Below are 22,236 nucleotides of genomic sequence, written 5' to 3'. Positions count from 1 at the left end.
AAAGTTTGGTGGAGGAGGAATAATGGTCTGGGCTAGGCCCCTTAGTTTCAGTGAAGGGAGATCTTAACGCAACAGCATACAATTACATTCTAGACGATTCTGTACTTCCGACTTTGTGGCAACAGTTTGGGAAGACCCTTTCCTGTTTCAGCATGACAATGCCCCCACGCACAAAGCAAGGTCCATACAGAAATGGTTTGTCAAGATCGGTGTGGAAGAACTTGACTGGCCTGCACAGAGCCCTAACCTCAACCCCATAGAACACTTTTGGGATGAATTGGAACGCTGCGAGCCAGGCCTAATACTCGTGGCTGAATGGAAGCAAGTCTCCGCAGCAATGTTCCAACATCTAGTGGAAAGCCTTCCCAGAAGAGTGGAGGCTGTTTTTGCAGCAAAGGGGAGACCAACTCCATATTAATGGCCATGATTTTGGAATGACAAGTACGACAAGCAGGTGTCCTTATACTTTTGCAGTGTAGTCAGTAAGAATTTCCAGACAGAGAAAGACATCACAAGGGTTCTTACAGGTGCGGACACGGGGGTAGTTGTGGGCCAGTAGAAAGCGCTCCACCCAGTTTTCCATGTTCTGCAGCACCCAGCTGTGAGCCAGCTTGTTCCTGGGGGTCTGCACCGCCAACCAGTCCAGACACTGGCTAGGGTTGTACTCTATCACCTGGGAGAGAACACACACACAACAAATATTTTTGGCAACGGCATCAAGATCAACTGAAATAACTTGATAATGTGGATTAAGGACAAATAGATGGATAAATTTATGTTTAACTGAAGTAACTTGATAAAGAACAATGAATCAGATGAACCTATGTGCCCTCAAAGACCATCACTAAGCTAAGGACCCTGGGACTGAACACCTCCCTTTGCAACTGGATCCTGGACTACCTGTCGGGCCGCTCCCAGGTGGTGAGGGTACGCAACAAGACATCCGCCCCGCTGACCATCAACACTGGGGCCCCTCAGGGGCACGTGCTTAGTCCCCTCCTATAATCCCTGTTCACCCACGACTGAGTGGCAACGCCTAACTCCAACACCATCATTAAGTTCGCTGACGACACGACGGCGGTAGGCCTGATCACCGACGACAAGATAGCCTATAGGAGGGTTAGTGACCTGGCAGTGTGGTGCCAGGACAACAACCTCCTCTCTCAACCTCAGCAAGACAAAAGGAGCTGATCAGTGACTCCAGGAAACGGAGAGCCGAGCACGCTACCATCCACATCGACGGGCTGTAGTGGCGTGGGTCGAGAGCTTCAAGTTTCTCACTTAGGAATTAACATGATCCACACACACACCAGCAGTCGTGAAGGCGGCACAACGCCCTTTGCCCCTCAGGAGGCTGAAACGATTTGGCATGGGCCCTCAGATTCTCAACAAAGTTCTACAGCTGCACCATTGAGAGAATCTTGCCTGGCTGAGTCACCGCTTGGTACGGAAACTGCTAGACTATCTGCATTGACCCTTTTTGCACCAGCTCTCGACTCAACACATACGCTGCTGCTACTGCTTGTTATCTGTCCTGTTGCCGAGTCACTCGACCCCTACCTATATGTACATAACTACCTCAATGACCTTGTACCCCTGCACCAAGATATCATTATTTATTCCTTTTATTATTATAATTGTATATCTAAACCGTTGGGAAGGGCCCGTAAGGATCACTTAGTCTACACCTGCTGTTTATGAAGCATGTGACCAATAACATTGGATTTTATGTTGAGTGTGTGTAACCGTACCTCCCAGATCCTCTGTAATATGTATGAGGCGAAGGAAGGCATGCCCGGAGGACCACCTGACAGCTCCATCAGCATGGTGAGCAGCTTGAAGAAAGGGTTTGCCGCCTAAAAGAGGGACGGAGAGAGAGAGAGAGAGAAGGGGGCGGAGAGAGAGAGAGAGAAGGGGGCGGAGAGAGAGAGAGAAGGGGGCGGAGAGAGAGAGAGAAGGGGGCGGAGAGAGAGAGAGAAGGGGGCGGAGAGAGAGAGATGAGAGAAAGTAGAGAACATTTAAGGGATAAATTGAGATTTGTACAAACTAATAGAGTTGGATAATATATTGAGAGCATTATGTATTAAAAGTATAGGTTCTCACATCAGTGCTTACCTCAGGCGTCAGTTTAGCGATAGAGGTGAAGAGCATGGATACAATCTGGAATAGAACACAGGAGAAATTTGATTTGATTTATTTCATCTTTATTTAACCAGGTAGGCAAGTTGAGAACAAGTTCTCATTTACAATTGCGACCAAGATAAAGCAAAGCAGTTCGACACATACAACTGAGTTACACATGGAGTAAAACAAATAATACAGTAGAAAAATAAGTCTATATACAATGTGAGCAAGTGAGGTGAGATAAGGGAGGTAAAGGCAAAAAAAAAGGCTGTGGTGGCAAAGTAAATACAATATAGCAAGTAAAACACTGGAATGGTAGATTTGCAGTGGAAGAATGTGCAAAGTAGAGATATAAATAATGGGGTGCAAAGGAGCAAAATAAATACAGTAGGGAAAGAGGTAGTTGTTTGGGCTAAATTATAGATGGGCTAGGTGCAGTAATCTGTGAGCTGCTCTGACAGCTGGTGCTTAAAGCTAGTGAGGGAGATAAGTGTTTCCAGTTTCAGAGATTTTTGTAGTTCGTTCCAGTATGTAATAATAATAAAAATTTGGTGGGTGCCTATATATTGTCATTTTTCAAACATGTAAAAGTGTTTATTAATACAAATTGGAAATGTGCTTTTTGCAAATTCCAACTCTCCCCGAGACACCCTCGGAGAGTGGGGTCACGGTCAGGGTCTGCCATTAACAACGGTGACGTGTTTGTTTGTGGGTGCGTGTTAAGCGTACGTGCTCGGCCAGGCGGTTGTTGTAGCGACACAGGCTGAAGATGAGGTTGCAGGTCTGCCTGATGTTGATGCCGTCTCGGATGTGCTGGAAGAGGAAGGGGAAGCCTTTCCCCCCGGTCAGGGCTGCCATGTCACTCTGGGACAGAGTCAGGTGTCTGGAGAGAGACGGAGGGAGAAAATGAGATTAGAATGAAGGTGAAATTAAACATGCGAAGAAGTGGGAGGATTTGATAGTGACAACAGCGAATACATTGGGTGCTGTATGTGGTAGTATTTATAGCTAACTTTTGGGCTGTATTGCGAACACTATGTTGTCCTGCGCCAAAACTATGAACATTTCCTGTGACCCAGCAAATGTACAATACCAAATTGTCTAGTCACAACAATTTTCTAGTTCTGGGTGATACACAACTTGTCCAGTAACATTTACTAATCTCACTTTGCTAGTAGCAGGTCAAATCCCTGTGCCATACATATGGCTTTCCTGTGTCCCAAGTGGTGCCGTGACCGTCTCTGCCCGGCAGTGCCCTACCTCTCAGAGCGGGACTGTTCCACCAGCAGGGCGATGAGAGCTATCATCTTCTCCAAGGCGGCCGGGCGGTACTTCTCTTCCGCCAGGGACAAGATGTCCTCCTCCTCGTCCTCCTCTTCGCCCTCCTCCTCAGACAGCACCTCCACCTGGGGCTGGGGTGACCGAGTCATTACACACACCATCACAGTAACACACACACACACACACACACACACACACACACACACACAAACTAGCGTATACTTACATTCTCAGGCCCCTTGGTGCCCATGTAGAAGTGCACCATGATAGAAATGGCTTGTAGGGACAGAAGGAACTGACTCTGGAGGAATGACAAAAGAGAAAAACAGACCGTTGGCAAAAACTTGTTCTCTAAAAACACTTAGCCATGCATCTTGGTGAGGTAATACCAAGGTCATGGGGTTCAAGCCCTGCAGGAAACAGAAAACATACTGAAAATGTATGCACAGGCCTCTGGTCAAAAGCAGTACACTGTCGGTAATAGGGTGCCATTTGGAACTCATTTGGGATTTTTTTTAAAGTGTCATGAGCATATTCCTATAAAATGACTATTGTTATCCACGACACACCTCCTCCTCTCCCATCTTGGCGAACTCGTAGAGGAAGGCGAAGTACTCGGTCAGGTGTTTGCTGTGGGGCTTGACGCCATGCTCCATGATGGACAGCAGCGTCTTGACGAAGCGCGTCACGCACGAGCGGCTGCCGATGTCCTCCACCGGCCCGTCCATGTCGTCAGACCTGGAGGCCACACACAGGAAGTCACATCAGACAACTTCTCAGGTCATGTTCATTCAGTACCAAACAAATGAAAATGGACTGAAACAGAAAGGGACTACCTTGAACTCCCATTTTCGTTTTGTGATGCAAAGCATTTCGAAACATTCTCTTGAGTACCTTAATGAACATGACCCAGGTGATACAGTGGAATTAAACTTGGGAGTTTTCCCTGAGTTTGTCCAGAACATTATCAATCTAAACTTCTTTGGTTAGTGACCATTTCTCTCCATGTTGTGCCACAAAACTCCAAGTGCCCACAGTGCTAGGACAACTTGGTGACACGTGGCGCCTTTCTCTCAGCCAGCTAATGACAGACAGACACAACACGGTGATGTCACACTGCATCGCCTCTAGTGGCAGCAAAACATGATCAGCTCAAGAGCCACGTTATAGACGATTCATGGGATATCAGAAGCTAGTTTAATGTGGGAAAAATTCTAAAAATAAAATGTACGCGTAAGCCATCAATTGTTTACGCTATAAAGCTTACAAATTAACATGTTTCTGAGTTGTGAGTGATTGATTGGCTGGTTGATTGATTTCTACATAAGCAACCATTCCTACCCGTCCTCCATGCCAGGTTGTAGGTAGAGGTGGGCGTGGACTGGCCGCAGCCTCTGGATGACATGGATACACAGCCTCTGAAACATCTGATGGGGGAAAACAGGGCAGACAGTGTGAGTGAGTGAGTGTGTGGTGTGTGTGTGTGAGTGAGTGAGTGACTGCCAAACAATCTGATTGGGGCTCTCACCTGTCGAACAATCTGATTGGGGCACTTGATGAGGATCTGCATGGGCCACCAGTTGTCATCAGCCATGCGGTCCAAAAACCACTGAAAGACCACAACCACACAAAGTTAGCAATTACCCTGATGACTGAAAACCATTCAGTTCAATATGTGGTCCCCGATTTGTGCTTCAACAAACAGTCGATTTACCTCGCAGGCCGCCTGGCTGTTGTTGAATTGTTTGGTCAGGAGCTCGATCCACTGCAACATGGTGGGCTGAAAACAGACAAAATTTAGACAAACCTTGGCTCGAAGTTAGACCATCTTCCACACGGTAAAACAGAGGGCAAAAAAATTAAATTGCTGAAAAATAAAATATTTAAAAATAAAGAAAAATTGCTGAAAAATAACCTGACTGCAATTGAGGCTGGCCACAAGAGGGAGCCACCCACTGACAGTAAGGAGGGACAACTCACCTTTTCCTTAGAGTGAATGAACGTCTCCAGGACAAATGACGTGCTAAGCTGTAACCGAGGAGAAGTGTGAGAGTGGAAAGTATATTCAAAGTGTAAAGGTAAAGCCATAAATAAATATGTGTAAAGGTAAAGCCATAAATAAATCTGTGTCAAGTTTAAGGATTTTCAAATTAAGTTCTATGGTCGAGAATAAGGCTTTAAGTGCGGTCGTACCTTGGCAGTCATGAGGGAGATAGCTTTGGGGTCTGGTAAAGTGCTAGGAATGCTGCTGCAAAGCTGCCACATGAACCTGTAGGTAAGAGTACAGAGAGAGTCATAACACTGATCTCAGACCAGTTTATCCACCAAGGCAACACTTCACCCTACATAACTTACACCAGGTTAACAGATCAAGACCATATTCATATTTGAATGGATATGAGCTTTAATTGAGACAGTACTTAATAGGTCAAATCGATTTATACATTTCAGGGTCAAGTCACGGGCACACAAGCAAAGTACTCTTAACATAAGTTCTCAATAATATCACATCTTCATTCAAGCTTCAGAAAAGGTAGTCATGATGGCTAGTACAAAAATGTGTCACTTACCCAAAGTATGTGTGCTCGAAAATGTTCTTGTCCTGGAGAAACTGCATGTTGTCTTGCCAAATCCACTGAGTAGAGAAAATAAAAGAAACACAGAATAAGTATTTCAAAGTTTTGAGAGAATAAAGAACGTGAGAAAGGCGAGTGCAATGAGATTGTAACCAGCCGGGTACCTCGAGTAGATCTGGAGAAACGTCGAAGTTCAAGTCTTTGCCATTTTCCTCCTCGAGCTCCACTCTCTTGTAGAAAAGCATGTAGGCACTGTGGGTCTGGAGGGAGAGACACAAGACAAACTGTCAACTTTAAAACCCAGCATTTTATTCAACTAAATTTCACTTTAGAAAATGATTTACAAGGAAACTGACCTTCTCAAAGGAGAAGTCCATGAACTTGTCGGTGACCGAGTCGTATGTTTTTGTCTAAAAGACATATGTTGGTGAGACGAAACATTTCAAAAATTGAGAAGTATAAATGAGAAGGAAAACACTGGAGCTTTGTCTTTATTTGAGGATTTACCGTCATCTCTCCACCGAAGCACTCGGAGGCTAGCTGGGCTGAATCAAACGGCTTCACCTCGGCATCGTTGAAAAGGTACCTGAGAAAAGCAAACTAAGTTAATGACAGTCGGTTATATTCCCTAAAATTCAAAAGCACTCAGATGCAGGACAGTGTATCGTAAGGCCATAACATGAGACCTCTTTTTAAAAAAAAATTCCCCACTGATCTTATTTCAATACTAGAGCCAGAGATATTCCTCACCATTTGTTATTCTTGTAGGCGTGCGGGTTGACGATGTCTCGGATGAAACTGTAGTAATGGCCGCCGTCCGCCGTGCCTGTGTGCACCGTGACGCCGATTAGGTCGTACTCGTAGCTCTCCGCCACCTTAGCCCCACCCTCCTCCCGGAAACCTGTAGTAGGGTATAGTGGACCACGTCAATGAGCAACCCATTCCTCCAATTATTGGTTGAAGGTATGCTGGTTGCTCCTCCTAGTTTGCCCTCTGATAGGCTAGGTGGACCTGATGAAGATATCAAGAGGAACAAAACTCCTCATATAGAGGTGATAAATCACTGGGGAGCATTAGACACGACTTTGTTTTCAAATATAATTTTTTCTATCCAGCACTTTGGTCCTTTTTCTACAGACTATGAAAAGGGAATTCTCCTCATATTGCTATTCAACCCGATTTCAAATACACCGAATAGACAGTATAGTGACACAAGTGAATTTAGTACAGGGCCTATGGAGAACCAAATCAGGTGGTTGGGGGTCTGTCGGGAACAGGAAGTGACGCGTACCCTCTTTCCTGTCGCCCTTGGCCATGAGGAAGTCCTCAGTGTAGGGGGTCATGTCGAGGCGCAGGGGGAAGGAGAAGTGTGTGTTGACCTTCTCCTTCATCATGGTGACCATGTTGAAGGTGTAGCGCATGGTGTTGAAGCTCAGGATGCGAGGAAGCTTCTTGAAGCAGGCCCTGGAACAGAGCAGGATGGAGAAAGGGAAGGGAGATTAATTTAAGCACAGGTCTTGGACAAAAAAAATACACTAGAGATGTCAAGAAGTTATTTCTTCAAATCGTAAACCAACATCAACTGGTGGAAAACCAGCTAACCGTTCCAAAAATGTCTAGTATACAACTACCACCTCCAATTTATTATGTTTTGCTTATTTTCAGGAGAGAAAGTACAAGGCATTTGGACCAGCAGGTTCCTCGACTCACCTCTTCTCGGCGCGTACTTTCTTGCCACACTGGGAGCAGGTGTACATGTTGTCCCCCTCCAGTGTGTCCTTGATGGTCACCTCGTCCAGAGATTCCTGAGGATACACGAAGACACACCAACGTCTCTAGCAACATGCCAACATGCAGTACTGTATGCCCACAAGAACTAGGAGCGTAGAAAATACACCAGACTAACAGAGCATAACATAGGATGACATGAGGAAAAGTTTCCATTTGCCAGAGTAAGAATTCCAAGCTGAATAGAAGGCAGCAGTGTGACACTACAGTGCTATGAGATTTGAGACTTGTGATTGGAAGGTAAAACCCCAGTCTATAACACTTGGTTGCACTTCTAAACAAAGTCAACGATGTCGTGCTTACGTAGATGTTCTTCATGTCGGCCACCTGGCACCGGACTGTGTAGAACTCCTCGGCTGTCTGACTCACGTGGTCACAGTCCTGTTGGATGGAGAAAATTAGTGGAATGAGAATGGCTTCACACACACGGCAACATTTTGATGTGAATTTTTGTAGAGCAAAGGAATTGTGCAAAGCACAAAAAAGACGGTAAATCTCGTAGTGTGATTTAATGCGGTTTATAATGAGTTTTGCACTTTACACAATTCTTTTGCACTATGGAAATGTTGCCGGTAAACATTTAAAGGAGTACGGTGACTCTTACCAGCGAGACCACATTGTTGGTGATGACGCCGCCAAAGAGAGTCTTCACTGTGTTTTTCAGGTCCTGGGACATCTCCTCTATCTTGGTGATGAGGTCGGTGAAGAACTCTGTCATGTCCTTCTGCTCGCCCGTGTTCAGGGGCTGCTTGTCCATGGTGTAGGTCTTACAGAACGGACGGGGGTTGTACGCCTTCCTCTCGCTCTCCTGGAACCAGGGATGGAGAGGGGAGAAGAATTAGGCAACGGAAGAAAGGCGGCGTGGAGAAAAACTGAAGTAGCAGTGTCCCTACGGGGACAATGTCTGTTTGTTCTTGTCAACGGACTGAGGAGATAGAGAGGGGTGACAGAGGGCTGAAGGAGAGAGACCGGCTGCATACCATGAGATAGGTGAACATCTTCTGGAGCTCCAGTAATGTGGTCTTGTGCTTAATCTCCTCTGCGTACTGGAAAAAAACCCACACAACTCTCATTAATAAACAACATTCACAACCTCAACATCAAAGCATTCTTCAGGTGGCAGAGGGAGTGAAATAGCATGTGTGGGATGAGCATTCTAGCGCAAAATGGCTGCCGCGTATCATCCAGATGTGTTATATACACACACACACACACACACACAAGCGTGGATGAGGTGAAATTGCCCCATACAACCTACAGCACTGTGAAAAAGGAACCATTGTAATAGCATCCATTACAATCACAGAGACAGACAGAGAGACAGAGAAAGACAGAGAGAAAGAAAGAGGTGTATAAGAAAAGCAAGAGGGAGAGCAATAGAGGTACGATAGGACAAAGAGAGAGAAAGAGGTGCACAGTATTGGACTGACCTTAGCAGTGAAGACGGCCTGGCGTGCCTCAGGGATCATGTAGAGCTGTTGGATAGTGGAGGCCAGGTAGCAGGTGGCCCCCAGGTTAGTGAGGCCCACGAAGCGACACTCGGCACGCACGTCATCATGGGGCCAGTAGTCCCACTTGTACGGGGCATGAGAGGCTGGGCGGGGTAAAAAACACAAATCTTCATATCTTTCAGGAACCTAATAGAATATACTGGATATAAGATTATGTTATGTACATTGGATCCTAATCATATCATTTACAATGGGACCTTGAACTTAAATAGACCAACTTGCTCCGCTCATTTGATCCGGTCATGGAAATCCATGGAGCAGACATTACCAACAGGATGGCCTGACTTCAACAGGATGCTATTTGGATGTTTGTTTAAACCCCCCCCCCCCCCCCCCCCAAAAAAAAAACAAAAAAACAGCTAGGCGCAGTGTATGGACAAAAACTATATTCAGTTTGGTCAGCCTGCACAATGTCTGATTCAATACCCATTGCATTCCCTTGGGCCCTCCCACCAATGCATTACTCTCACTGACAAATATTCCTAGCAGCATTTAACGGTTCCTAAAGGTTCCTCTCACTCTGCATGTGCTGGGACATGACCCAGTTGTGAAGCAGCCTGTAGTTCTCCACCGAGCCCTTCACCGTCTCCACCAGGAGGTCGTAGGCGGCGGCGCGGGCCGCATGCGACTTGCACTTGGGCTGGGCGCGGTCGGCCAGGCTGGGAAGGAGGAAGAGCAGGTTGTGGACGTCGCGCAGAAACTCCTGGCCCTCGCGGGAGAACTTGAAGGGGGGCTTGTGTTTGAGGACGCTGGTGGCGAGGCGCAAGAGGCCCGTGAGACCGTCGTCCTCGATCGCACCGTCCTGCTGGTCCAGGATCTCACGGCTGGGGAAAGAGAGACAGTTTGATCAAGCAAACTTCATTGTCGAACTGGTTTAAAAACAGTCTTGTGTATTTGAACTGAGCTGGCCTTCATGCTCCAGCAAGAATGTGGACAACGCAAGCAATCACACACAAAATATCTAATTCAAGAGAGACTTGGGTTGAGCCTATTTCCCATATAGTGAGCTACTTTTGGCCCGAGCCGGCGGTCCATCAAAGGTAGCGCACTAAATAGGCAATAGGATGCCGTTTCAGAGCGCCGAACTGGTCTTGGATTCATCTTGGACTCACCTCCGGATGCAGTCGGCCAGGTGTCTGGCTAAAGCATCCAGGTCCAACAGAGTGGTTTGGCTGGCGTCTTTGACGTGGATGTTGTCGATGAGCTTGCACAGCAGCCAGAAGTACTCCTTACAGCCCGTCCTCAGCACGGGCTCCTCTTCATAGTCCTCCACCTGAACACATGACCACATCAGCTACAGAGCCCCTTCACTACATTGACCTAGGAAGTGAATAACCCACACTGAACACATTTGTTTTAGTCAGTATACAGTACAACAAAATGGTGCTTGTGTGTGTGTGTGTGTGTGTATATATATATGCGCGTCTATATGCGTGCTGTACCCACCCGCAGTGGTTTGAGGGCCTGTGCGTCGGGGAGGAACTTGAGCAGCGTGGAGGCGGCCAGCAGCAGGAAGGACCTGTTGATGGACTCTCCTCCGTCCAGACCAGACAGGGACAGCTTGTACAGGCCGTTACACGCCTCGTGACGCACCGCCGTCTGAGAAGGACAAGACACACACTCACTCACTCCATTTGCATTTCTATTTATACGATTCTGTGACCCAGTTGATCCGTGTGATCTTGGTAACAAAATCAAATAGAGGAAAGTATCGTGTTAACTTGAGTGTCTTGTGTTACCAAAGTCACACGGATCAATTGGGTCACAGAGACGTTAGTATTTCAAAGGCATCAAAATAAGATAGTGAACAAATCAACAAATCGCGGTATAGCTAGATTCTTTTCAGAGACAATATTTTTGGATGGAAATACCCACAAATGTTACACTGAAACAAATCAAAGTCATGTTTTTAGGTAGGGGGAAGAAAAGCAAGATGAAGACAATACTAGATAGCAGTTGTTCATCATTTCCACCCCAGATCTCACCTCCGGCACCAGCAGGGTGAGCTTCTTGAGCCAGTCGTGGAGGTGGTCGCTGTCAGCCAGACTGGACTTGACCGTAGAGCAGCAGTGGGCCCAGCTCACCAGCAGCCACATGGAGTAGTGGGTCACTGGAACATAGGAATAACACATTAGACATGTGAAACTACTAAGAACAATGTGCTTAAGCACAAACAGAATGGACAGGAGGCTATGAAAGTGGTCCTTTCAGTGAAAAGAAATGTGTGTGGCTTTTCATGTAGATGAACATTATTTAAGCATACGTAGCATTTAGCTCACCTTCATGACGGGACCGGTGGTCTGACTGGGCCTTCAAAACTCTGTGAGACAGGAAGTAAACGTAGTCAAGATAGGTTGAGGGAAACCTTCAGTACACAAACATTTCACACTGATGTCCATACAACAATAAAAAACTTACAATGAATGCCTAACACATTCCTTCAAATCCAATCATTTGTTATCCTTCAAATTCAAAAGCCTTCATTGGCATGGAGAGTTAGTTAAGTACTACACACTAGTGCGTAGTGTGACTATTGAAACATAGACCTCTCGTCTTCGGTGTTCTCTCACCTGTGTGCTAGGTTGTCGTAGGTGTAGGCCACGTTGATCAAGCGCTGGATCAGGTTGGTGCCTTGGACAAGGCCTAGGAAGACCTGACAAGAAAAAAAAGGGAGGTTTATCAAGTGTTTATTTAAGATAGATATAATTAACCATGGGGATAGTTCAAGAGGCCAAGACGCCACAGGGAGGGAAGTACAGAGAAACAGAAGAGTGCTCCAGAGGGAGGGGCAACAGAAGAGTGCTCCAGAGGGAGAGGCAACAGAAGAGTGCTCCAGAGAGAGAGAGGCAACAGAAGAGTGCTCCAGAGAGAGAGAGAGAGAGAGACAACAGAAGAGTGCTCCAGAGAGAGAGAGAGAGGCAACAGAAGAGTGCTCCAGAGAGAGAGAGAGAGAGAGAGAGAGAGAGGCAACAGAAGAGTGCTCCAGAGAGAGAGAGAGAGAGAGAGAGAGAGGCAACAGAAGAGTGCTCCAGAGAGAGAGAGAGAGAGGCAACAGAAGAGTGCTCCAGAGAGAGAGAGAGAGAGAGGCAACAGAAGAGTGCTCCAGAGAGAGAGAGAGAGAGAGGCAACAGAAGAGTGCTCCAGAGAGAGAGAGAGAGAGAGGCAACAGAAGAGTGCTCCAGAGAGAGAGAGAGAGAGAGGCAACAGAAGAGTGCTCCAGAGAGAGAGAGAGAGAGAGGCAACAGAAGTGTGCTCCAGAGAGAGAGAGAGGCAACAGAAGAGTGCTCCAGAGAGAGAGAGAGAGGCAACAGAAGTGTGCTCCAGAGAGAGAGAGAGGCAACAGAAGTGTGCTCCAGAGAGAGAGAGAGGCAACAGAAGAGTGCTCCAGAGAGAGAGAGAGAGGCAACAGAAGAGTGCTCCAGAGAGAGAGAGAGAGAGGCAACAGAAGAGTGCTCCAGAGAGAGAGAGAGAGAGGCAACAGAAGAGTGCTCCAGAGAGAGAGAGAGGCAACAGAAGAGTGCTCCAGAGAGAGAGAGAGGCAACAGAAGAGTGCTCCAGAGAGAGAGAGAGGCAACAGAAGAGTGCTCCAGAGAGAGAGAGAGGCAACAGAAGAGTGCTCCAGAGAGAGAGAGGCAACAGAAGAGTGCTCCAGAGAGAGAGAGGCAACAGAAGAGTGCTCCAGAGAGAGAGAGAGAGAGAGAGAGAGGCAACAGAAGAGTGCTCCAGAGAGAGAGAGAGAGAGGCAACAGAAGAGTGCTTCAGGAGAAAAGAGGAGATGAAATAGATGGGAGAGAAAGAGGCTGCAGGACATTCTACTTTCGACAGAAATGTTGTCTTTACTTCAGAAATGAAGTAAAAATGACTAAATTAAAATGTTTTATTCATCTTTTATTACTGGTTGCTCAATCTGGAGTTATTATACGTTTCTGTATTTCCTGCACATAAAGAGTTAAGGATGGCAACTCCTCACCCAGCGGTTAGCATAAACTGTTAGCATTTAGCTGAGGATCACTGTACCTCCGTGAGGCGGGGGATATGCAGGCCCTTGCCGTGGTCGCCGGCGGACTTGCGGGACTTGCCAGGCCAGGCCCTTTTGCGCTGGCTGTCGGTGAGGCCTGACCAGGAGAAGACGTCAGGGTAGGCTAGGTCCAGGTCGGCCGGGTCCACCGCAAACTGGCAGATGAGCTTAAGCAGGCAAGCCAGACAGTCCAACAACCACTGGAGAGAGAGAGAGAGATATGACCCATGTTAAACCTCAATACCAACTACAGAACATTGTCTTAAAAACAATTTTTGACTTAGTTTTATATCCGTCCTGTTCATTCCCCCATGTTTTTATATATTATTTATGATTGTCCACTTTGAAATTGGATAAATCGGCAACTCAGTTTTCAAGCAGTTTTCAATGTGTGAATAACTCTTTTACAGAATCATTACCACTCATCATTTGACTAATGTACTGAGACTTCAACTTTATTTCGTTTAATCTATACAACCCATTCTATTCCATTTCCTCCATGTATTAGAATGCGGTTCTGATCCACCCACCACTGTCCAAGACTCCTGGTCTTTGGGCTCCAGAATGGCAGAGTTGAAGATCTCCAACAGCAACTGAAGCCCTCCAGAAGACACAAACTGTAAAAAGAGAGCGAAAAACAGGAAATGGAGTTGACTTGATTGATAAGTGGTTTGTAGAAGGGTGTACAGTACGAGAGTTAGACCGTTTAAAAAAGAGGCGTACCTTGCAGCTCCAGGAGTTCTTACTGTTCTCTATCTGGTCCTCGCTGGAGTCGTCAGAGTCCGGGTACAGGTCACTGTAGCTCCCCTGGACACAGACGGACAACACAGGGGTCATTCATACGCGTGTTTGAATCAGTGAGCAGAGCGAGGGTGTGCATACGACTGTGTATGTATGTATGTATGTATGTAGCCCCAGTAGTACCGTGGATTCCCGGTGGATGCGTCGGTTGGGCTTGCCCAGGGCCTCGATGATCTCCAGGGCGTACAGCAGCTTGTGGGGGCTCTTGATCCTCAGCAGGTCCTTCCAGCACAGACCCTCGCCTCCCTACGGACAGACAGAGAACACACATGAGAAAGGACGTATATCTTCACGCTGTCATTCATGTCCATGTGTTTGATTGGTGTGCAAAGTGGGTCAGAACAAGCACGCCTCATTGAACAACTCAACTAATCGGCAGGACATTGATATGTTGAATGAGGTGTGTACGTGATGGGCTGGAACAAAAACGTACACTCCTGGGGCCGTTTAAGAAATACTAGTAGAAACGAACGAGCATGACGCAAAGGTATAAGCAGGCCTGGTGGCTGGTGCCCAACAGTATTGGGGAAGTGTCAGTGGTAGTGAATAGATTAATGTGCGACAGCGTGTAGGGGAGTGCGGCGACAGCGCGTAGGGGAGTGCGGCGACAGCGCGTAGGGGAGTGCGGCGACAGCGCGTAGGGGAGTGCGGCGACAGCGCGTAGGGGAGTGCGGCGACAGCGCGTAGGGGAGTGCGGCGACAGCGCGTAGGGGAGTGCGGCGACAGCGCGTAGGGGAGTGCGGCGACAGCGTGTAGGGGAGTGCGGCGACAGCGTGTAGGGGAGTGCGGCGACAGCGCGTAGGGGAGTGCGGCGACAGCGCGTAGGGGAGTGCGGCGACAGCGCGTAGGGGAGTGCGGCGACAGCGCGTAGGGGAGTGCGGCGACAGCGCGTAGGGGAGTGCGGCGACAGCGCGTAGGGGAGTGCGGCGACAGCGCGTAGGGGAGTGCGGCGACAGCGCGTAGGGGAGTGGGTGTGAGAACAGGTGACATACCGTGTCATCGGCGATGTTCTGGAAGGCCAGCAGCATGTTGGGGCAGGTGGGCAGCAGCATGAGCAGCTCCCAGACGCGCCTCGACAGGTTCTCAGCATGGAGGTGCAGCTCCTCACATCGTAGGTTCTGGAGAGTACAATAAAAGACTGTATTTAGAGATTTGAACAGAAATGCGTTATTTTCCGCTGTCACAGTGATAGAACCCACACACACAGCGGCAGTAGAGCAGTCCTATAAACAGTGGTGTAAAGTACTTAAGAAAAAATACTTTAAAGTACTACTTAAGTAGTTTTATGGGGTATCTGTACTTCTCTATTTTTTTGGGACAACTTTTACTTGACTACATTCCTAAAGAAAATAAGGTACTTTTACTCATTTTCCCCAGACACCCAAAAGTACTTGTTACATTTTGAATGCTTAGCAGGACAGGAAAATAGTCCAATTCACTCACCTATCAAGACAACAAATGACATATTTACCTGGTTTATTTGATATTAATGGTTAACAATTAATATTTGACTAATAAGACATTTCTGTCCTGTTAGTGTGTGTTTTCATGGGCCCCACTATTTCCCGGCAGATAATCTGGGCGTATGGCCACTGGAGATGGCTTGAGCTGACAAATGAGTTAAAGACTGCATTACAGAGGCAAGAATGTGTTTTACTAGAAATAGCTTAGAAGTAGAACAATCCCTCATCGTCTCAAAATCATCCTTGCATCTGAGAAACTAAGCCAGAGTGGGGATAAGACAACAACCCACGTGTGGATAACGACAGGATGTGGGGGGGGGGGGGGGGGGGGGGGGGGGCAGCCTCATTATTGCTATAATTAAATAAATCCCTTCTGCCTCTGATCTGGCGGACTCACTAAACCCAAATGCATTGTTTGTAAATGATGTCTGAGTGTGCCCCTGGCTATCTGTAAATTATGTCTGAGTGTGCCCCTGGCTATCTGTAAATTATGTCTGAGTGTGCCCTTGGCTATCTATAAATGATGTCTGAGTGTTGGAGTGTGCCCCTGGCTATCTGTAAATGATGTCTGAGTGTTGGAGTGTGCCCCTGGCCATCTATAAATGATGTCTGAGTGTTGGAGTGTGCCCCTGGCTATCTATAAATGATGTCTGAGTGTTGGAGTGTGCTCCTGGCTATCTATAAATGATGTCTGAGTGTTGGAGTGTGCTCCTGGCTATCTATAAATGATGTCTGAGTGTTGGAGTGTGCCCCTGGCTATCTGTAAATGATGTCTGAGTGTTGGAGTGTGCTCCTGGCTATCTATAAATGATGTCTGAGTGTTGGAGTGTGCCCCTGGCTATCTATAAATGATGTCTGAGTGTTGGAGTGTGCTCCTGGCTATCTATAAATGATGTCTGAGTGTTGGAGTGTGCCCCTGGCTATCTGTAAATGATGTCTGAGTGTTGGAGTGTGCCCCTGGCTATCCATACATTTTAAAAACAAGAAAACGGGTCCGCCTGCTTTGCTTAATAGAAGGCAATTGAAATGATTTATACTTTTGATACTGAACAAAATTAATTTGGGACTTTTACTCAAGTAGTATATTACTGGGTGACTTTTACTTGAGTAAAAATATAAACACCTTAATGGAAAGTTACTCAAGTATGACAATTGGGTACTTTTCCACCACTGCCTATAAACACATCCAAAGGCAGGCACACACACTCATAGTCAATAGCTCATTTTGACTCAAGTAATAGTTTTAACGTTCTGGTCAGATCAGGTGAGTGTTAGATGTGAGGGAGTGAAGAGGGGGAATAGAGAGGGGAGATGGATAAATGCACACTGATAACTCCTCTCTCAGAGTCCCTGTGAAGGGAGAGACTATAAAAAGCGCTGACCGCCGGGTGACTTTGCATTTCAAAACGAGACGGCTCCCGACGCTGTGACTAAAATATACACGTTGACAGATGAGCGCCTTACATCCTATGCACAACGCCTTCCAGGGCTGAGTCCCAAATGGCACCCATTCCCTACATAGTGCACTACTTTGCATCTAATCTCTATATGGTGCACTACTATCAACCAGAACATATGAGCCCTGGTCAAAAATAGTGCACTATAAAGGGAATATGGATGGCATTTGGGACACAGCCCTGCAGTACGTTTTACTGGACTATCAAACGACTGCCAGAAGACAATTGGACAGTCGTGATGCATTATGCATGATGCACCTGGAAGGAAGAACCTCATTTATATTCTGGAAGGGATATTTGTTCAAAGTCTATTTGACATTTAATCGGATGGAGAGTATTTCGAGTCTGGTTTGTAGCTGTTTCCAAGCTGCTTTTTCAAAAGCTCCGTTGCTTTCTGATTTCCTTAGCTAGATTATTAAGGGCGTCTAATAGACTACAAATTTTACAATTATACAATGAAATCCATCCCCAGACATACACACACACACAGATGGAGATGCGAAAGGGATTCACCCACTCTTCCCCCAATATACAACCCCTCATACACACACACACACCGACCTGCCAACCCCACTTTGTTCCCCCCCGCACACACCATGGGACTGTCTAGGGCCCCCTCGGCCATCGCTCTGGGGAGCTTAAAGCAGGCTGGCATCTCACACACCCTCGACATCCCCTCACACACAGCCCTAACCCATGCCCCCACACATACACACTCTCCATGACCCACCTCGGGGCTGTCTCCCAGGGCACTTGGGGGTTTGAAGCAAGCCAGCATCTCCAGCAGGTCGAACAGGGTGGTGAGGTGGGGCTCCTGGAGCAGCAGTAGCATGGGGATGTGCTCCTTCTGGGGCGGGGGGAGACACGAGGCTGGGAGCTGCACCCCCTCGCCCTTACGCTCCCGCCGTGGGGCGCCCAGCGAGACAAACACCATCTGTAAATGAGGGTAGAGAGAGGCATGAGTGCAATAGATAGGGGGCCAATCACAGGTTATAGGCACTGCGGCTTTTAAAAGCAATGGTCCCAGGTTGGCAGAGAACTCCTTCGCGTAAACTCTGCATATGTCGGCTCAATGCGAAATGGCCTTTAAAAGGCATAATGCCCAATAACCCGCGATGGGATTGAATCCCGGCTCTAGTGTGTGAATGTGTACACCTAAGGGCAGACTGCCAAGTGTGTGCAGGTATTTACCTGCATGTCTTTGAAGCCCAGCTCATGCAGGGTCTTCTCATCGTAGTCCGTGGTGAGCTCATGGCCAGAGGAGATCATTCTGACCGGACCCATCAAACCACCTGAAGGAAACGCACGCACGTTAGAAACGCAGACTGTCGAAACACCCAACGCGAAAAGTGGCTTCTAAACCATTAACGTGCTCCTTTCCCTTAGTGAATAACCACGACTCTGAAAGGACCACGACTCTAACCACTCCTTCTGAGGGGAGTACTTCAATAAACCACCAAAGGAAGTGTGCATTTCTAATGAGGCGGTAAGGAAACCATTCACTGCATAGGAACTGCCCTTTGGGACAAAGGTTGAATTGGAATAAATGAAATTCAAGCCTACTGAGACCAGCCCGGAAACACTGCTACAAAATACACTGTGCGATCGGTGATTACTTCAAAAAGGGAAGGAAGCAACAGCCTTGGGGAGAATCTCAATAGCATTTCCTTCATTCCATCCAATCGCATACTCATCCACTTCTTCTCATCCAATTGGTTTTAAGAAGGCGAGGAGAGGACGCGAGGAATCAAGGAAAATCAATCGAGACTCTCCATTAGTATTGGCGCTACACTGGATCAGGGGTCAAATGTGAGAGACCTGGGAAGTCCCCCTGGCGGCTGCTCTGTCCAAACTCCTGCAGCTGGGCCTGTTGGTTCATCTGTTCCTTCTGCAGGTTCTCGTACCAGTGGGTCACTTCAGCCCGCAGGTCTGCCACCTGGTCACTGGGGTACATCTCGATGGTCATCTGGTACCACACACACAGGTAGGAACGTAGACACACACACACACACGAGAGAGACAAAGGCAAGTGGCCAAACAGACACACAGGCGCACAAACAGGCACACACACAGAAAAGGTGTGTTAGAAAAACATCCTTACAAACATCTAGAATGAGAACACAGCATTCACAGTAGTATGAAAACAGACTTATTTCTAATCCATAAAAGTATGAAATTAGCTTGCACCAATCGTTTCCATTAATTTTGACATCGTGGCCTGTAGATTCTTCCTAACACCACAGAACAACAAGAGCATTTGAGTGTGCCAATCTACCAAGGGTTAATAATTAAGTACCAAGATGCTGGGTACTTTCTTGGGTACCTTGTCGGGCAGGCCGGCGGGCTGGCACACGATCCTCAGTGGCAGAGACTGCTTGTCGCTCAGCGCCTTCAGGTGGCTGCTGATGCCCGTGCCCTCGATCTGCCACTGACGCAGGTGGTACGCAAACCTGGAGAGGGGGCAGGAGACAAAGTGTGTTGGGGGGCAGGGAGAAAGTGAGAGAGAGCGCCATAAAGACACACGGTTCTTAGCGCTGGTTAGCTCCAGGTCCAGGGATGATCTCTACTAGGTGAGTCAGTAATATAGTTGAGGATAAGCGGTGTTCTGGTTAAATGTAAAGGTTCGGGGCTTAAAGTACACAGGTTGAGCGGATGGAGATAAGAAGCGTGTGTGTTTCTCTGTGTGAGTTTCTGTGCATCGTTTCTGTGAGAGTGTGTGTGTGTGTGCTCCCTACCTGCGTCGGAAGGCCTCCAGGTGGGTCTTGAGCATGAGCAGGCCCCTCTCGATGACGGTGAGGCTGGAGTGGGCGTCCTTCTCCAGGTTGGCCGAGGTCATCATCAGGCTCTCCATGCACTTACTGATGAACTCCTGCTCCTTCTCCAGGCCCGTCTTACCAGCTGGGGGACGGAGACAGACACAGGAGGGCAGGCACACACACACACACACAGAATCAATATTGGTCAAAATCGTAAATCAGTAGGTCATCATGATCACGTTTAAAGAAGCCTAGCGTCAACGCAAACATCTAAAACCGCTCGTTCAATATAATGACTATAAACTAGGATGTTTGGATCCAACCCCTGAATCTAGACGTACTGCTGTGGACAGGGATTCACTTAGGTTTTTCGCAATATAAAACAAGGATGAAATGGTAGAGAAATACTACTACTAGTCTTCAACCATGTACCAGCTACCAACGGAGGTCCACTGACCGTTGATGTAGTAGGAGTTGATGTACTGGATGGCAGCGCGGCTGATGTCTGCAGACTGGGCCCTGAGGGCAATACCCCACAGCTGGTCCATGCCACACAGCTACAGAGAGAGAGAGGAGGGGTCAAAGGTTAGAGGTCATAGACAAGTGTTGACAAGGTGACAACTAGGGCTGGGCGTTATGATCGTGTGACGATAGACGTTTTTCTATCGTTTCATATTATGGTCTGTCGTTTATTTTGTGTCGCAAATCACACTCAGGCTGACCACCTGTAACGCGAGTGCAGCAAGGAGTCAAAGTAAGTCGCAAGATAGCATTAATCTTACCTTGTTTTTGTTTTTTTACATCTTCACATAATCACTAGTTAACTACACATGGTTGATGACATTACTAGGTTAACTAGCTTGTCCTACGTTGCATATAATCAATGCTGTGTGTTAATGTATCATCGAATTACTTCCTAATTAGCCAAACGGGAGATGATTTAACTAAAGCACAAACGTTGCACGAATGTACCTTGCTCCAACGTGTACCTAACCATAAACATCAATACCTTAAAATCAATACACAGAAGTATATTTTCTTAAACCTGCATATTTAGTTAAAAGAAATTCATGTTGGCAGGCAATGTTAAGTAGGGAAATTGTGTCACTTCTCTTGCGTTCATTGCACGCAGAGTCAGGGTATATGCATCAGCTTGGGCCGCCAGGCTCATTGCGAACTAATTTGCCAGAATTTTACATAATTATGACATAACATTGAAGGTTGTGCAATGTAACCGCAATATTTAGACTTGGGGATGCCACCCATTCGATCAAATAAGGAACGGTTCCGTTTTCACTGAAAGAATAAACGTTTTGCTATCGAAATGATAGTTTCCGGGTTTGACCAAAGGCTTGTATTTATGTTATTATATTATAATTAAGTCTATAATTTGATATTTGATAGAGCAGTCTGACTGAGCGGTGGTAGACAGCAGCTGGCTCGTAAGCATTCATTTCAACTTTACTGCGTTTGCCAGCCGCTCTTAGCAATGCTTGACGCACAGCGCTGTTTATGTGGTGTGGGTATGAAAAGTCTGACACGGACCAGAAATTCTTCCTCTGCAAAATATGCCGCAGGCCGGTCCCAACAACAGACTCAAACACCACTAACCTCTTTTACCACCTACACAAGAAGCATGTGAAACAGTACGGAGTGAGTCTACGGGATGTGAGCCAAAAAAAGTACAGTCGAGTTCTCAAAACAAACAACCGACTCAGAAGTAGCAAAGAGGCTTTTGCCCGCGGCACACCAAATGGCAAAGAATCACGAAGATGGAAGGAGATAACAGCTGCCGTTACAACTTACATCTGTAAAGACATGGCCCCAATTTACACAGTCGAGAAACGGGGGTTTTGTGAGTTGGTGCTAAAACTCAACCCAAGGAACCAAATGCAAATTGATATGACACGTATTAATGCCAAAATAACATGCAAAACAGTAAAGCAGCTAAAAATATACAAATTTACATACACCTTTTTCACAATTTCTGACATTTTAATCCTAGGAAAAATTCCCTGTTTTAGGGCAGTTAGGATCAGCACTTTATTTTAAGAATGTGAAATGTCAGAATAACAGAGAATTATTAGTTTCAGCTTTTATTTCTTTCATCACATTCCCAGTGGGTCAGAAGTTTCCATGCACTCAATTAGTATTTGGTAGCATTGCTTTTAAATTGTTTAACTTGGGTCAAACGTTTCAAGTAGCCTTCCACAAGCGTCCCACAATAGGTTGGGTGAATTTTGGCCCATTCCTCCTGACAAAGCTGGTGTAACTGAGTCAGGTTTGTAGACCTCCTTGCTCACACATGCTTTTTCAGTTCTGCCAACAAATATTCTATGGGATTGAGGTCAGGGATTTGTGATGGCCACTCCAATACTTTGTTGTCCTTAAGCCATTTTGCCACAACTTTGAAAATATGCTTTGGGTCATTGTCCATTTCTTCCAAATGGACAATGACCCA

General features: G+C 46.8%; 1 protein-coding gene and 1 non-coding gene across 8 annotated transcripts in view; both read right to left on the bottom strand.

Annotated features, from left to right (window-relative positions):
• LOC110493162 (ubiquitin carboxyl-terminal hydrolase 34) overlaps positions 1 to 22,236 on the bottom strand; it is a 66,023-nt gene that overhangs the window by 17,458 nt on the left and 26,329 nt on the right. For 4 of the 7 annotated variants that reach the window (XM_036949718.1, XM_036949723.1, XM_036949724.1 and 1 more), the window contains exons 23-62: positions 20,233 to 20,332; positions 19,755 to 19,917; positions 19,316 to 19,469; positions 18,838 to 18,985; positions 18,211 to 18,311; positions 17,750 to 17,953; positions 15,092 to 15,217; positions 14,223 to 14,345; positions 14,022 to 14,105; positions 13,829 to 13,915; positions 13,298 to 13,498; positions 11,851 to 11,933; positions 11,560 to 11,600; positions 11,266 to 11,390; positions 10,727 to 10,879; positions 10,393 to 10,553; positions 9,800 to 10,104; positions 9,200 to 9,363; positions 8,750 to 8,815; positions 8,374 to 8,577; positions 8,073 to 8,150; positions 7,692 to 7,786; positions 7,273 to 7,445; positions 6,732 to 6,882; positions 6,489 to 6,567; positions 6,338 to 6,391; positions 6,146 to 6,241; positions 5,976 to 6,040; positions 5,599 to 5,674; positions 5,386 to 5,433; positions 5,120 to 5,185; positions 4,934 to 5,014; positions 4,747 to 4,832; positions 3,975 to 4,143; positions 3,632 to 3,706; positions 3,385 to 3,536; positions 2,854 to 3,007; positions 2,104 to 2,160; positions 1,752 to 1,856; positions 526 to 673 (exon numbers count right to left, since the gene is read on the bottom strand). In XM_036949718.1, coding sequence (XP_036805613.1) covers positions 526 to 673; positions 1,752 to 1,856; positions 2,104 to 2,160; positions 2,854 to 3,007; positions 3,385 to 3,536; positions 3,632 to 3,706; positions 3,975 to 4,143; positions 4,747 to 4,832; positions 4,934 to 5,014; positions 5,120 to 5,185; positions 5,386 to 5,433; positions 5,599 to 5,674; positions 5,976 to 6,040; positions 6,146 to 6,241; positions 6,338 to 6,391; positions 6,489 to 6,567; positions 6,732 to 6,882; positions 7,273 to 7,445; positions 7,692 to 7,786; positions 8,073 to 8,150; positions 8,374 to 8,577; positions 8,750 to 8,815; positions 9,200 to 9,363; positions 9,800 to 10,104; positions 10,393 to 10,553; positions 10,727 to 10,879; positions 11,266 to 11,390; positions 11,560 to 11,600; positions 11,851 to 11,933; positions 13,298 to 13,498; positions 13,829 to 13,915; positions 14,022 to 14,105; positions 14,223 to 14,345; positions 15,092 to 15,217; positions 17,750 to 17,953; positions 18,211 to 18,311; positions 18,838 to 18,985; positions 19,316 to 19,469; positions 19,755 to 19,917; positions 20,233 to 20,332 — 4,801 coding nt within the window. The remainder of the gene's footprint in view (positions 1 to 525; positions 674 to 1,751; positions 1,857 to 2,103; positions 2,161 to 2,853; positions 3,008 to 3,384; positions 3,537 to 3,631; positions 3,707 to 3,974; positions 4,144 to 4,746; positions 4,833 to 4,933; positions 5,015 to 5,119; positions 5,186 to 5,385; positions 5,434 to 5,598; positions 5,675 to 5,975; positions 6,041 to 6,145; positions 6,242 to 6,337; positions 6,392 to 6,488; positions 6,568 to 6,731; positions 6,883 to 7,272; positions 7,446 to 7,691; positions 7,787 to 8,072; positions 8,151 to 8,373; positions 8,578 to 8,749; positions 8,816 to 9,199; positions 9,364 to 9,799; positions 10,105 to 10,392; positions 10,554 to 10,726; positions 10,880 to 11,265; positions 11,391 to 11,559; positions 11,601 to 11,850; positions 11,934 to 13,297; positions 13,499 to 13,828; positions 13,916 to 14,021; positions 14,106 to 14,222; positions 14,346 to 15,091; positions 15,218 to 17,749; positions 17,954 to 18,210; positions 18,312 to 18,837; positions 18,986 to 19,315; positions 19,470 to 19,754; positions 19,918 to 20,232; positions 20,333 to 22,236) is intronic. The other 3 variants (XM_036949719.1, XM_036949721.1, XM_036949722.1) reach the window with 3 other exon arrangements.
• On the bottom strand, positions 4,410 to 4,543 carry LOC118940677. The gene has a single exon (XR_005037263.1). It is a non-coding gene; the product is annotated as a small nucleolar RNA SNORA17 (small nucleolar RNA).

This window comes from Oncorhynchus mykiss, chromosome 17 (genome assembly GCF_013265735.2).
Source record: "Oncorhynchus mykiss isolate Arlee chromosome 17, USDA_OmykA_1.1, whole genome shotgun sequence".
Lineage (NCBI taxonomy): Eukaryota > Metazoa > Chordata > Actinopteri > Salmoniformes > Salmonidae > Oncorhynchus > Oncorhynchus mykiss.
Note: the sequence above shows the minus strand (reverse complement) of the source record. Positions and strands in the feature narration are given on the sequence as shown.